This window comes from Lethenteron reissneri, chromosome 41, assembly GCF_015708825.2.
Source record: "Lethenteron reissneri isolate LAM-NWPU_2019-01 chromosome 41, ASM1570882v1, whole genome shotgun sequence".
In the NCBI taxonomy this organism is placed as follows: Eukaryota; Metazoa; Chordata; class Hyperoartia; order Petromyzontiformes; family Petromyzontidae; genus Lethenteron; species Lethenteron reissneri.
Window position 1 is genome coordinate 2,478,963 of NC_083819.1, and position 14,734 is coordinate 2,493,696.

At 45.1% G+C, this 14,734-nt stretch overlaps 1 protein-coding gene across 1 annotated transcript in view; it reads left to right on the forward strand.

Annotated features, from left to right (window-relative positions):
* The window catches only part of LOC133352581 (formin-2-like), a 70,154-nt gene that overhangs the window by 19,840 nt on the left and 35,580 nt on the right, over window positions 1-14,734 (forward strand). The window contains 3 exon segments of the mRNA XM_061568318.1: window positions 7,125-7,429; window positions 12,545-12,677; window positions 13,028-13,045. Of these exon segments, the coding sequence (XP_061424302.1) occupies window positions 7,125-7,429; window positions 12,545-12,677; window positions 13,028-13,045 (456 nt within the window).

Genomic DNA, 14,734 nt, shown 5'->3' on the forward strand with positions numbered 1-14,734 from the left:
CCGTAAATGCACGTGAGATTATATCACCAGCTTCCATTTGGCCTCCCAACACCAGTGTAATTTGAGGATGCATTGCTTACTTTACATGTGTGCCTATATCCTTCTTCTACTATATATGAGAACACTGATGTATATATGTTATGGGACATGTATGTTAATTGTATTTTTACCGTATAATATAATACATCATCCGCATTGCAGGAAGATGTTAAGAAAGGGGTGTGTTCAATGCCCTGTCTGTATTGTACAATTATTGGTATTTACAATACAGTGCGTATAAATGGAATGCGCTTCGGAATTGGCATCATGGTTGAGTGTGCGATGTTGACAGCTGTTGCACGGGGAGTGTTTTGCGTGGGCCCGCAAGACAGTCCCACGACCATCGCTTCTCACTCTTCCTGTAATCACGGCCGGCGAACTCTGCGGGAGCCATGGAGGCTGCGTCGCCATGGCAATCGGAGCAGAAGCCTCATCTTCCTCATGAGCTGGCCCCTCCAGGACTGGTGTGGACCACCAGTGAGGTTTACATCGTTTTGGCATTTTAACCGCCACCATCGCCTTCAAATGTTATGGTCGCCCTTGTAGCAAAAAACTGTGCTGCACGGTTAATGCACGTTTTTTGTGCGCTCTGCCGTGTTCGTTTTTTTTTATTAATCTACGGCTGTGCACGTTTTTCACTCGGCTGCCGTGATAGGTATGCAGTATATTATTTATAGCCTTGTGAATGGATGCAGATTTAGGCGTGCAGGCTAGTCTATATATTCAAACCTGTCAAACCGCCCCCCCCCCTTATGGATGTAACAGTGGATATTAAAACTCCAAGGGAGAGGGTTTTTTTTTCATTATTATTTATTTTCCTGCCGTAGTAGGGTAATACATAACTTTCAGTGCATTGTTTTATTTTGCAAACAAACACTCCAAAGTGTGCGTAACTGCAAACTTTCAAAAGTCAACGCATTTAAGCAGCACATTTGGATTCAGTTAATGAGAATCAGTGTAGCCAATGCATGTAATTGACAAACCATTCATAGATGATCTCTTTGCGATTCGTAAGATATTGAAAATAATTTGTCCGACAATATAATTGCTGCTAAAAGTAACATTATGTCGTGTTTTATAGAAAAGTGTTTTTTTATGTTCATTTTATTTTAACTGCATACACCTTCTGCCACTATAAAACACATTCCTGCGGAGGGAGCTGGTAGGAGCGTTGGGTTGCTCGGTCAATGGCCAGGGTCAACGGCGGCGTGGTGTATTCCGCAAATATGCCCGACTGTGAGGGCGGGCACAAGCCGGTGTGAGTAAGTTAAACGTTGAGTTTTATAAGGGCACCACGGGGTGACTAGCCCCTCCCCACCCAGCCCCTCCCCACCCAGCCCTTCCCCACCCTCTCCTCCCCACCCAGCCCCTTCCCACCCAGCCCCTCCCCATCCTCCCCTCCCCACCAAGCCCCACCCTCCCCACCCAGCCCCACCCTCCCCACCCTCCCCTCCCCACCCAGCCCCTCCCTGCACGACGGACACAATAATCCCCTGTGGGCTGGTGTGACCAGGAGGTTCCTACCAGTAAAAGTTACGTCCTGCTCAAATCAGAATTCAGGCTGTGCTCCTCTCCTGCTCTCAGCCCTGAGACAGTGGTGGGAATTGCACATTCCTACGACATTCCTATGGCAGGAGCAAGTCGCTCTTATAGGGTCGCACTCATTACACACACAGTGCTTGCCACAAATGAACCACAACACCTTGCTGATGTTGTCAAGGAAGCATAAAACATCACGCGAACTCCGCTCATCCTCGCAGTGTGGCTTTGGGCTAATCAATCGATGAAGGACGCTCACCGCATCACGCGCTTTCGGATGCGCTGTGTATATTTATATCTAGATTCAAAACTAATTTCTTTAGAACTGTTTTTTGTGCTTGGTTAGTTGTCCTTTCCCCGCACCTCCGATTAGCATGGTTAGCTACGTACGGTGCAAAAGAAGTTCAGAATAATACATGAATAGGACAACCACTGTTGACTTTCCCAGGAGGTGATAGCCATTTTGTCACCCCAGAGGGATGATGGGCTGAATAAACCCCCTGCGACAGCATTCGACCTCGCAATATCACGACTGTGAAGCCATGAGTGTTCAACGAGCCGATATGATATTTCCTCAATCTCATATTTTAGTCAGTCTTTGTCTCATCGATTAAAGCAGTCAAACATTTAGGCCACTATTATTCGTTTCATCTTGGTGTGATGGGTTTGCACTTTTTTAGTTTCTGGATATTACGTGGTCGGCTAAATGCTGAACTTAGTACGTATTTGTGATGTACATATGCAGTATAACTCATAACCATTGTGGCATTTCTAAGTGCGCCACTGTCTCTAAAAACCTTACTAAATTACCTGAGCCTGCATCTTCGATCAGACGAGTTCATATCGTCTCGTTCTAGTGTGTCACGCTTTGGTCTTCGGGGAGGTAGTAGTCAGAATCATGATGCGCGATGATTTTCATCCACTTGTAGTATTCGTTGCCTTAAAAAACAAATCTTTGCTGACAAACACTTAATCACTAATTTGGCTGAGACAAGTTAACAGTCCGAAGGGCACGAATGTATGCGTGAAGTTGACTAAATTTCACTTTAAAGGTGACGTGTAATGAACTATCATCAAATATACAGTAATTGTTGGGCAAATGATGGGTAACATTTGTGCCTGTTAGAATTGATCATTTACAATTTGGGAACGTTATGTGGCAACGATATGCCCTAATTTATGTCGGTTAAGGGAATAATAAACAAAACTCGAAAAATAGAACACACACGCACACACCCACGAATACCATTGAGACGGCAGAACTAGACACAAAATAATACATTCTTTAATTTAACAACTACTCCTGAAATTGTGAAAATTAATCAAAACTACTTAGAATCTTTACCAAGCTAATGATCAACAACACGAAAAGCTCAAATTACACAAAGCCATCAAAGGTCCAGGTGAGGCGTTAACAATGTTTATGAATCAGCATTAAGTTTTTAAGAAATCGATCAGATTTATTTAAGTGTTGCCAATACTTATATGAAAACAGCATATGTTCAACAAAACGCATTTAATGAAGAATATGCTAAAATGACGTGAATTATTTAATGCTGTGGTTTGCTGCGTTTGTTTTTAAATTACACATTTCTACAGTGGGATGAAGCCTTCTCAATTTATTGTATTCGTCAGTGTGCAATCAATAGTGCTCTATAAGCCATGGGATGTCTCTAAAAGCAGGAAGGACAATAGATTTTTATCTTACGTTTCATGTAACCAGATATGATTTAAATGTCCATTCACAAATAGCCCGTTCTGCATGGTCCCATCGCATTGGAGGTTTTGTCGTAATTCGTTTATTCCAATTGCATTTACTCCAATTAACATTTTTAATTGGTATGTGTGTGTAATTTAAGCACATGTGGGTACATTAATTGAAAAAAAATCATGGGAGTTCTGTGTAAAGAAATAACACTTCGAGGATTCCCCGGGGTGACCTGCCACATGAGGTGGTAGGTTTGAATTTGAGTTTAAGCTTCCCATGATTAAATCACATTTCTAAGTATCTTGAGTTAATGGCCCCTTCCCTCCCTCCTTCCCATCATCTCTCTTCTCCACATGCCTTACAACTGTGCTCAATTCAAGAACTATCCTTACTCTTTGTCTACTATAACCTTCAATATCGCTGTTTGTTACTGGGAGCTTTGCATCTCGGGCCTTTGTGTTTGCGCTCGGCAAACGCAATTTCAGAAAAATGCGCCGGCAAAAGCGCGTGGTGTTTTTTTGCCCACACGAGCCACGGGGAGGGCAGCACCCTGGTGAGTCACGCGAAGAGACACACACAACCTCGCTCAGCTGACGCCCAAGAGAGAGAGAGAGCGTGCGTGGGATTGGAGTCAAGGTTGTGCGATTCTGTGGCAGTAACGTCATGCGGAGCGATAATTGGTTTTCACGGCTTGCAGAGGACAAGGCATGGTGCGCGTCAATGGAACCGGTTGTCTATTGAGTCGAGCGTTGTTCGGTATCTCGTCATCGAGAAGTGGCGCTCGTTACATGCCGTGCCGCACAAGTCAAGGAGGAATGGCGATGTTTCAATGGTTTGGTTGCTCCGTAAAAACGTCCCTCCTCATCACTGAGAGCTGTCTTTCAGATGTATTTATACTGGTAGGAACATCCTGGTTACGCCAAGCCACAGGGGATTATTGTGTCCGTCATGCAGGGAGGGGTTGGGTGGGGAGGGTGGGGAGGGGCTGGTTGGGGGGTGGGAGGGGTGGGGCTGGGTGGGGAGGGGAGGGGCTGGTCACCCCATGGTGCCCTTATAACACATTCCTGCGGAGGGAGCTGGTAGGAACGTTGGGTTGTTCGGTCAGTGGCCAGGGTCAACGGCGGCGTGGTGTATTCCGCAAATATGGCCAACTGTGAGGGCGGGCACAAGCCGGCGTGAGTAGGTTAAACGTTGAGTTTTATAAGGGCACCACGGGGTGACCAGCCCCTCCCCACCCAGCCCCACCCCTCCCACCCTCCACCCAGCCCCACCCTCCCCACCCAGCCTCACCCCTTCCATTTTTTGATGCACGACGGACGGACACAATAATCCCCTGTGGGCTGGTGGAACTAGGTGGTTCCTACCAATAAAACTCAACGTTTAACCTACTCACGCCAGCTTGTGCCCGCCCTCACAGTCGGGAATATTTGCGGAATACACCACGCCGCCGTTGACCCTGGCCATTGACCGAGCAACCCAACGTTCCTACCAGCTCCCTCCGCAGGAGGAATGTGTTTTTCTACGTGGTTATTGATGCACTCCGCACTTTGTGCATTGATCTGTTCTCTCATAGATCGTCGACAAAATTTCAACATTCTGGCTAGCTGATCCAGCTGACTCACTTCAATATGTAGGATATACCAACATTCACTTTATTCATAATACTGTCATAAATAACAACAATAATTTGCCACCCTTTGTCAACAACTGAACCTTTTTGTTTTACCGTTCTAATATTCCGAATTTACGTGCCTTAATCCACTGCTGGATGAAGGCCCGCATGCAGTACTTTTCCTCATTGGTCATTGCAAGTCGGTGAAGGGGATATCCAGAACCTGTTCACACATCACTCGCTACGGATGTTAGCCGTGACTGGGAATCGAAGTCAGCGCGCTGGCTACATATAGCAGTGCACTAACTAACCACTGTGCTTGCAACTTCACCATGAATGCTGTGTATATATGTACAGTAATCACATAAATAGAACACACATTCGGATACACTGGAGAATTCGTTCGTAAATAATTTGTCAGGCCTGAGTGTTGCCCAAGACGTTTCATGTTGCATGCTATTTAGAAATAATCCATAATATCATTCCTAAATAGAGAAATGTATCAAGTTCACCCCTGTTTCCTCCAGATGTCAGACAGAGCAATTATGTGGCTATGCACGCATTTAAGGTTTAAAAAATATATAATCTAAAACACGTCTAATATTAGGTGTACTTTGAGGAAAGGATATTGAAAGCAAATTAGCCAAGTAGAACGGCTCATAAAGTATCCTGTTTCTCGTCACATTGAGGTTTTCGTGATGCGTTTTTGGGTTGTAGCCTCGTGTTGTTCGACGTTTTCCTCCGCGTGCTGGGAGATTCTTCAGAACTTTTCCAACCTGAAAACACGTTTGGAGAGAATCCTTCATATATTTATGTTAACTATGGCACGAACTACACATTAGGCCTTGAATTATGTATGTCTGCTGTAAGTCATAACAATAGAAGATTCCACTTTCTCATTACCCATACTCCTGAATCGATCTGCAGAAAATTATTTAATCCGCAACTTGAATTCATCCTATTGTTTGACCTTACCTACGGATAAGGTAGATTCCATGGAGGTGGTAGCGGTCTTTCAATTATCCACACTTATCTGTGTTAAATAATTTGTACGTGCACATTCGGACTAGGAGTTACCGGGAGTGGCGACACAATGCTTGCACGCACGCATACACACACAAACGTGTCTAGTGGTGATAACTACTCGCTGTTCGCAAGCTGTGAGGGAGCAGTTGGTAAACAAGGTTTTTCCGCTCAATCAAACAGTTAGGGTCAAATGGGGTGAAGTAGGATCCAAACGCCAGATTGGGAAGAACCAATCGGAGGGGTCCAAGAGGTGGCCGGGGATTAGTTAACCCGGCCACGAACAGGTATAAAAGCCGGAGCGCTGACAGCTCCGAGAGGTTCTGCTACACGAAGACCCAAGTCAGCTGAAGACAGCTAGGACCCTGGACCAAGCCTTCCAGCCCTTGTCAGGGCTGGGGCTCAGTGTAACCAGTGGTCAGGGGAGATAGGTCCTGGATAGGGCCCTGGCTCCCAGCCTTCCCGCCCTTGTGAGGGCGAAGGTCTCGAGCGACCAGAGGTCGGGGACCCGCCGGGCCAGCGGCGGGTCAGTGTGCCTCCCCTAGGTCCCAGCCGAAGGACGCTAGGCTAGCGGGGGAGATAGCCGGCAACTCCGGAGCCTGTAGCATCGTCAGGATAACGGGTAAGGGGACCGTATACCCCTTGTGTTAGGTGTAGCAAGTATTGGTGAATAAAAGCGTGTGGCCTCTAAGAAGCCTTCGTCTCCTTCAAGAACGTTACACGTGTATAACACACACGCGTGTCGATTGCAGGGCTACACACGATACTTTTCCATGAACGCCGCTTGCACGTGTCCACACCATGGCCCCGTGCTGTGCTTTGTCCAGTCGACTGTTCAAGCCGTGGGTTCTTTATCCGTGCCTGTGTGCGCGCGCGCACGTGTGTGTGCGCGTGCCTGTGTGCACCGTCGTGTAGCGGTTAGCGCGCTGTGCTACGAACCTGGCGACCCGGGTTCAATTCCTGCTCACGGCCAACATCAGTGACGATTATCTAAACCAGCCCTGGGCCCTAGGTCGACTCATCCTCAAATGAGTACCTGGTGCGGTGTGTAAACATCGCCACTTGGGAGACAAAGGCGGCCGGGCGTGGTTCTGGCTACCTCGTGTGCTGCGTCGGCTTGATAGATGCTCGCTAACAGCACTTGCCCCAACAGTCTGTTGTAAGGATATGCGGGGGATCTTTGTTTTTTGCGTGTGCGTACAGGTAAAACGTTGCTGGACTGGCTGTCCCATGCCCCGTTCGGAGAGGGGGCTCTCACCTTCGCTGTGACGGGCCCCACGGAGCTGGGTGGCCCAGCTGGTCCAGGTGGCCCAGGTGGACCAGGTGGCCCAGGCGGGCCAGGTGGGCCAGGCGGGCCAGGCATCCAAAGTGGCATGGAGGCCATGCCTGGTGACGCGGTGGGCCTCTGCTGCCACTTGCTGGAAGTGGGGCTGCTTCGAGCTGTCGGGGACTCTTTGGACCGCCTGGCTGTGGCTGATGACTCTCACGCCGACAAGTCGACGTTCAGGGTGAGATGAACTGGATGGCTCCGCTGGAGTGGGAGAAACAATGTTAAGGGGGGCGGGGGGGGAGTGATAGGATGGTTTATTTCAGTCATGTTTTTCCAAAATGCAATTTATCTAACAGGTTTTTTGGGGGTTTTATCGCGTGTTGTTCCCATGATGTCGCAGTATAAGCCGGCAGGGCATCAGGGGGGTTTAACAGCATCACCGTGAAAACCTGTCTTGTAGTAGTATCACTTCTGATTTTTATCAATAACACTGTGGCTTAAAAGGGGTAAAAATATAATAGTTGATGTTTCATGCAATGGCTCTTCTTCGTAGCACATGAATCTGTCTTTTGAAGAAGGGAAAATGTATTTGTTTTGTCGCAGAGCCATATTTCCCAAAACATCACCTGTTGTGTTTTCTTTTTTTAAGGCCCACAGTGTTATTAAATAAAAACAATTTAGATTTCTGTTTGTGCGTCACTGCCAGCTCATCATGACAAGTAATTTGTTTGTGTAATATTGAATTGTTTCTCTTTCACAGTCACCTTTGCCATCTTGTGCTCTGATTGATGCATTGTTTTTCAAGTAGCACCCTGACAATTACAGTCTGTGATTGTATAGAATCTGGAACGTGTAGCTTATTTCAACTTACATCTTACTGACTAAATTCATCTATAGAAAACAAAACTGAAGAGAGGAGAATATAAATATCTATCCCATTCACAAGTAGAATACTTATTCTGGGGAAAAAACATATATTTGTATCCACTGTATCGATTTTCCAAATTACTTTTATGGAAATAAGCATACTTTGATTGGATTGAAAGTTAATTGTAAACTCGGTACATCAGCTGGCTTGCCTATAACAAGTAAACGAGTGGAGTAAAAAGTAAAAAGTACCATACATATAAAATAAGTGTATGAGAAAAAGTATAGAAGTGCTGTACATCTGCACAGACCACCAATGAATTTTGATTTAAAGCCTTCGTGACTGCAGGGATTCATATTCTTGGTTCTTTCGGTAAAGTCCCTTCTACGTGACTTTACCGAAAGAACCAAGAATAAGACCACCAATGGTTTGATGTGCTCTTTTCCTGACCCTGAACCAGTGGTGGAAATTCCACATTTCCATGACAGGGGACAGTCTTTCCATGCAACGGCCACTATTGTATCTCCACAAAAGTGACTTGGGGAGTGATGCGTTGAGCAGACCCTCATTTGGAGTTTGAACTTTCAACCCTGCCACCGTGGGTCATGACTTCTAACCACAGGGACACCCGGTAAATCAGATAAGGGGCTGTCCATAAATGACGTCACGCGATTTTGGAAGATTTTTGACCCCCCCCTCGTCACACGGCGTCACAAAAAGTCAGACCCACCCTCAAATATGACGTCACAAAGCTCTGCCCCCCCCCCCCACCCAAATAAAACATGCTTCAAATCGCTTTAAACTATTGTCATTGTAGTGCGTATTTAATGTGGCGCTGCACTCTGATGTTGTAGGAGAAAACTTTTATTAAAAAGTCTATTTAATTAAGTAGAACGTGTTGTCGATATTTATTTAAAGTTGCGCATTTTGATGTGACGTCACATTTCTCAAACGCCCTCCCCCCTCGTCACACATCGTCACAAATGTCTGACCCCCCCCCCCAGGTGCGTGACGTCATTTTTATGGACGGCCCTTAAGGAGGGATCCATTATTCCACTTTAGATTAGTCTCACATGTGGCAAACATTATAATAATCATTATTATGTATAGCCCTTTGTCAATCGAGTGCTTTATGAAGTGGTTGTGCGAGCTATAGAGATTTATTTAGTGCAGTTGGGTGAAGGCAGGGGCCCAGGACTGGTTCAAATATCGTTCGCCCCTGATGTTAACCGCTGTCTGAAATCAAACTCAGGGTTTCAGCCGCACCACCTCTACATAACAAAAGGCTCAGTCCCATTTACACGCACATTAACATCAGCCGCACCTAGTTTACACAACAAAGGCTCATTCCTAACAGCGTGTTTCAGCTGCACCGAACCTCACAAAAATAATATTCAGGGACTACCTTGGCTCCTCCCACCCTCAACCAGTATATATACAAGGACTGTTTTCTTGGAATTTCTCTTACTTGATACAGCTATCGTGCTGTGACGGTTCCGCCTGAAGACGGAAGCTTGTGCTGCCTCCGAAACGTCGTGATTTAAATTTTATTTTTATTTTACTTTTATTAATTTTAATTTTTACCTACGTGACTTTACCGAACACCTTAGAATATCAGGTAACGGAGTTCACAGAGCAGTGCAAGTACCACTGCGATACCACTCCACCCCGCTCACTTAATATGTAAGACATTCTGAAACGTCTTTACAGAACGGAGCACTTATAAAGTAAATTATTATTTTGCTAATGCGTGTACGGTGTGTACCTATCAGGCCTCCCAGCCAATGCTCGTGTAGTAATATGTTATTTAAAAACAGTTTTTGAAAAAACGGTAATATGATCGATGTGACATTAAATTGCGATCAACATTCTCTTTGGTTTTTTCGGGAAAGTCACGTAAGTGAAAACAAAATAAAATAAAAATAAAACAACTAAATTAAATCACGACGTTTCGGAAGTTTAGTTGTTCTATTTTTATTTTATTTTGTTTTCACCTACATGACTTTACCGAAAAAAACAAAGCGTATGGATCCTTGCAAGTCACGAAAACTTCAAATCTACAATTGCAATCAACATTCTATAACCAAAGCTAGGCAACCGTTCATAAAACATGACTGAGATCATTTGCCAAAGATGAAATCATTCTAATGCATTACAAGCGGGGGGGGGGGGGGGGAGGGGATGCTTCAGAGAGCACAAAAACTACACGATGCAGAGTAGTAGAAGGTTGCACAAAAGAATATGGAGTAGCCAATTCGATGGGTTGCTTTCTAATCCACCACTCCCTGAACTTCACTCACAAGTAGGCGAGACTGGAAATGCATAATTAACAATGTGGTGAATACGTCAGCTTTTGAAGTAAAACCGCATAAGGACTTGATAAGCCAAAACCAAAGCCGTTCTGTTTTTGCTTTGATATGCCCCCGACTGTCATGTTGCACATGTAAGTGCTTGTCATGTTTTACGTGATTTTCTATTTAATCTCTTCATAGTTGACCACTCGAGGATTTGCTTAGAGGTTTTGGGCTGGAACTGGATGGTAGAAATGTCTTTGTTTGGTCTTGGAACTGTCACTGTCGTCGCTGTGCCATGGAAAGAAACGTTTTTCGCAAGAGCAGTCGCTGCGCAGTTTTGTCGTCTGGGAAATATGAAATAACATGGCATGGACGTCCAAGGTTTAATTTATTTTCGCTTGACATCTTGAAAGTGGAGAATTTACCTGGCAGTATTCAACCTTTAGACGCAGGAGATGAAATACGCAAGGCATAAAAAAAAAAACCCTTTAATCTCCGATACGCACACAATTACAATTTATTAAACATCGGGGACAGTGGTATTTTATGAAGGTCATCGTAAGAATTCTGTCAAACATGCCCAGTAAGCAATGAGTACCAAATGATGCAGACCAGAGCAGGTCAATTATTCATGCGAGCTGCACACGTGTAGTGGTATGATTACCTGCTGGCAGTCGGTCGCGAGCTCTGAGGGTAGGCCCAATTTTTTTTCGTGCAGGCTCCATTCAATTATAGAACGCCACAAAACCTGCCACTTGCACGCCAGCCATGGCTTAATTGAAGCGAGTGCCATTTCCAAAATAGGCGCACGTTCAAGTGCAGCGGTGTCTGTGTTTGGTTGGGCAAAGCACTGGGAAAAACCTGCAGAAGCGGTTGGCTCTGCCGTGTGCGGTGAATAATTACCCGTGGTTTGTTACTTCATCTCAAATAGTTTTGAGCTCGCGGGATTGTTTGGACGGAATGCCCACCACGCCACCTAGCTGTCTCAGTGTTTAACTTGGAGAGCAGCGGCGAAGCAGACTTCTGTGAGACCCTCGCCGCGCGGAACTTGACGCTGACCTCGACGATGACCTCGACGATGACCTTGACGCTGACCTCGACGCTCCACACAAAAAGACGTCACCTTTGAGTTTTTCCATCCAGCCTTGGCTGCGCTGCAAGTCACCGATCCAGCAGGTGGATGTGAATACTGAGGAATAATTAAGTCTCAGTGGAAATTATCCCTGTTTTTAACTTTGTTTTACTGTAGGGTATTACTTGGCAGTAGTTTTAGAGGATTGACCTGCATCGCATTATCACTTTTTTTTGCTTCAGTACAAGCAGCCCCACTGAGCTTGTGTTTTTTTTTATAATTTAAACTAAGAGATCGAATATATTGCAGATAAGTCAAGTGCTCTGCCTTTAAACTCTTTGGTCATTTCGTTTGGTGTTGGTTATCCACCTCCAGCAAAATAGCTCATTCCATAAAGAAAATGTCTGCTTGGTGGTGGACATCTAACACATGTACCGAATACAACTGAGACTCACAGAGTACATGCTGTAAATCGTAATTATTGTCTAGGATAGATCTTAAAGATAGGCATGAATATAGTTGAGTCTTTGCTTATAACTATAACAATAAATAAAACAAGTTTTAGTTTTGGACCCCCCCGAAAATCACACCATGGATGTTGATAATTTTATCTTTAGGATAAAACGTAAAAAAATACATCAAGTATCACGCTAAACAATTAAACATAAGCAGTCCCCATCCACCAGTCAACAAAGTAATTTGTCTCATAGTCTTGTAGCTAAAGAGGATGATAAGTGCGTTGAAGTGCTCTCATGGTTACGACAAATAGATAAGCAGAACGTGAATGGCGTTGCATGAGGCATGAGTGATTATGTGTGCGTGCGTAGGGTAACGTTTAGCGCATAGCACTACAAACCTGGCATTCCGTGTTCAATTCCTGTCATAGCCAACACCAGTGACTATTATCTGAATCGGTCATTAGCCTCCCCTAGGTCGAATCCGCCTCAAATGAGTACCTGGTGTGGTGTGCAAACATCGCTACTGGGGAGACAAAGCCGGTCAGGCAAAGTGCTGGCCATCCATACCCCCCTCGTGTGCCATGCTGGTCTTCATAGGTGCTGCGTGCTAACGGCTGTTAAGGGTACACGGGGGAATCTTTGTATTTGTGTGCATCCACAGATGGAGCAGGAGTACACGTGGGTAGCCCTGGGGCAGCAGAGAGCCTCGTGGAAGAGACTACAGGCCGTGTGGCCTCCGCCTGTACTGCCTCAAGACGCAGAGGCCCACCCAACGCTGGACAGCTCCTTGTCGGGTAACATATGCTTGAATTCAGCTCACTCGGCGGTGGCTAGGTTGCTTCGAGGTCAGAGTGATGAGCCGTCACTGCCGAGACCCTGAGTTCAAAAACTAGCAGCCCCCTGCAATTAGTTTGGCTGCATTCCAGCTCTAAGAATTAAATAATAACTGGATTGACTGTGCTTAATTTATTATTTTCCAACCGTGAAATGTTTAACATTTCAGTATGCATATTTAGTCACTTTTGCTACCCTAGAATATCGTTTTATTATGTTGCTATATTTTGAAAAGTCAATGTTTGACAGAAATTTTTTTTTTGAAAAATAACTCAACCTTGAGACTAATTGAATTATTTGTTGTTTTCAGGTGTGGATGACATTAAAGGTACGTGACATTATTTTATCGTAGCTATGATACGAAGAGCAATGTCCTAATGCATCAACCATCAGTGCACTTTCAAATTAAACTTGGTGCCAATCTGACAAAATGCGCATCGTGATCCATTTTGTGAGAGCGCGCAAGGCATTACGACTGTGTGGGTTTGTGTGGTTGTGCCGTACGGCCCTCCGATGATGTTTTTCGGGTTGCGCCGCGTGTTGTTCGGCACCGTGTCCAACGTTTCGCTGCATGTGCTGGGGGGCTTCTTCAGGAACTGAAGCAGCTTTTTCAACTTCGACTTCCTCAGTTCCAGAAGAAGCTCTCGGCACCTGGGATGAAACGTCAGACATCATATCAAACAACCAACACGTGGTACAATCCGGTGAATTCATGAGAGGCGTGGCATTAAAATAATTCATCCCGTGACAGACCGTATACAACCTCGCAAAGTGCTGCAGTGCATACATCTGGGTAGAAAGTTCAACAAATCACTTTCTGTTCCATGTCAACTCTCAGAATAAAATTGAAAACGTCTTCAATCTCTCAGCTTATTGGCCTTCCATAACTGGAAGTTTCTTCAAAGCTTTTGAAAAATTGCGGATATTCACCATCACGTTTCTATGAATCGGTGTTGGGCAGTAGCAGTGCTTGAAATACGTAATAATGTACCAACTGTAAGAACATTTTCTATAATTGGAAGACCAATTGGCCTAAATGCCCTTTGGCCTGCCGTAACGGCAAGGCCAATAAACCGAGCGACAACGGCTATCTTATTTTTTTATGTGGAAGGCGGTTTACTCAATTTCTGTCCAATTATATAGTATAAGTGAACCATAGAATGCAGTTGAAGAGACTGCATACAAACACTTTCAATAATAATTATTTACAACCTTGTCCATCCCCTGCTGGATGATGACCTCCCCATGTCATGTCAGTCATACAAGTTGTTGTGGCACCATGGTGGCGAGATGTTAACTACCTCGCCGGGTATAAATAGGGTCGTGGGTTCGATCCTGATCCCGATCTAGACACCTGTATATTTAGTTAGCGTGTTCCTCTCTCTCCCCTCGGGTGCGTGGTTTTTTTTACAGGACTTCCAGTTTTTCCCTCCACATTTAGAATCATCAGTGCATTTAGAGTATTTGGCTGCTATACATTTCCACGTGATAAGTCACTTTGTTTAGCTATCATTTGTGGCTACTGAAAAAGAGCTACATAGCTCGGTGGGCCTTTCCTAGTAGATCTAAACATAGTTTAGTTTTTGTTTAGTGTTTTGCCATACTTTGCCTCCATGGTTAGCGCAGGTTTGTGACTGGAAGGCCGAGGACTTCTAAACATCACTCGCCACTGGCGTTGGCCATGGCCAGGAATATAACTGTTGGGTTCATACTCTTAGTTTGATACAGCAAATCTGGCTGTGACGGTCCCACTTGATAACGGAGACTTGTGTTGCCTCCGAAACGTCGTGATTTTTATTTTATTTTTTATTTTGATTTAATTTTTTACCTACGTGACTTTACCGAAAGAACTGAGAGTATGAATCCTTGCAGTCACGAAAGCTTCAAATCTAGAATTAACTGTTGGGTCTATTCATAGCACAGCGCAGTAACACTGCCCGAGCAGCGATTTCGCGGGCCAGGAATTTGTGGCCGCGTGGGTTTCCCGAGTGAATTAGCGCACGGCAGCTGATGAAAC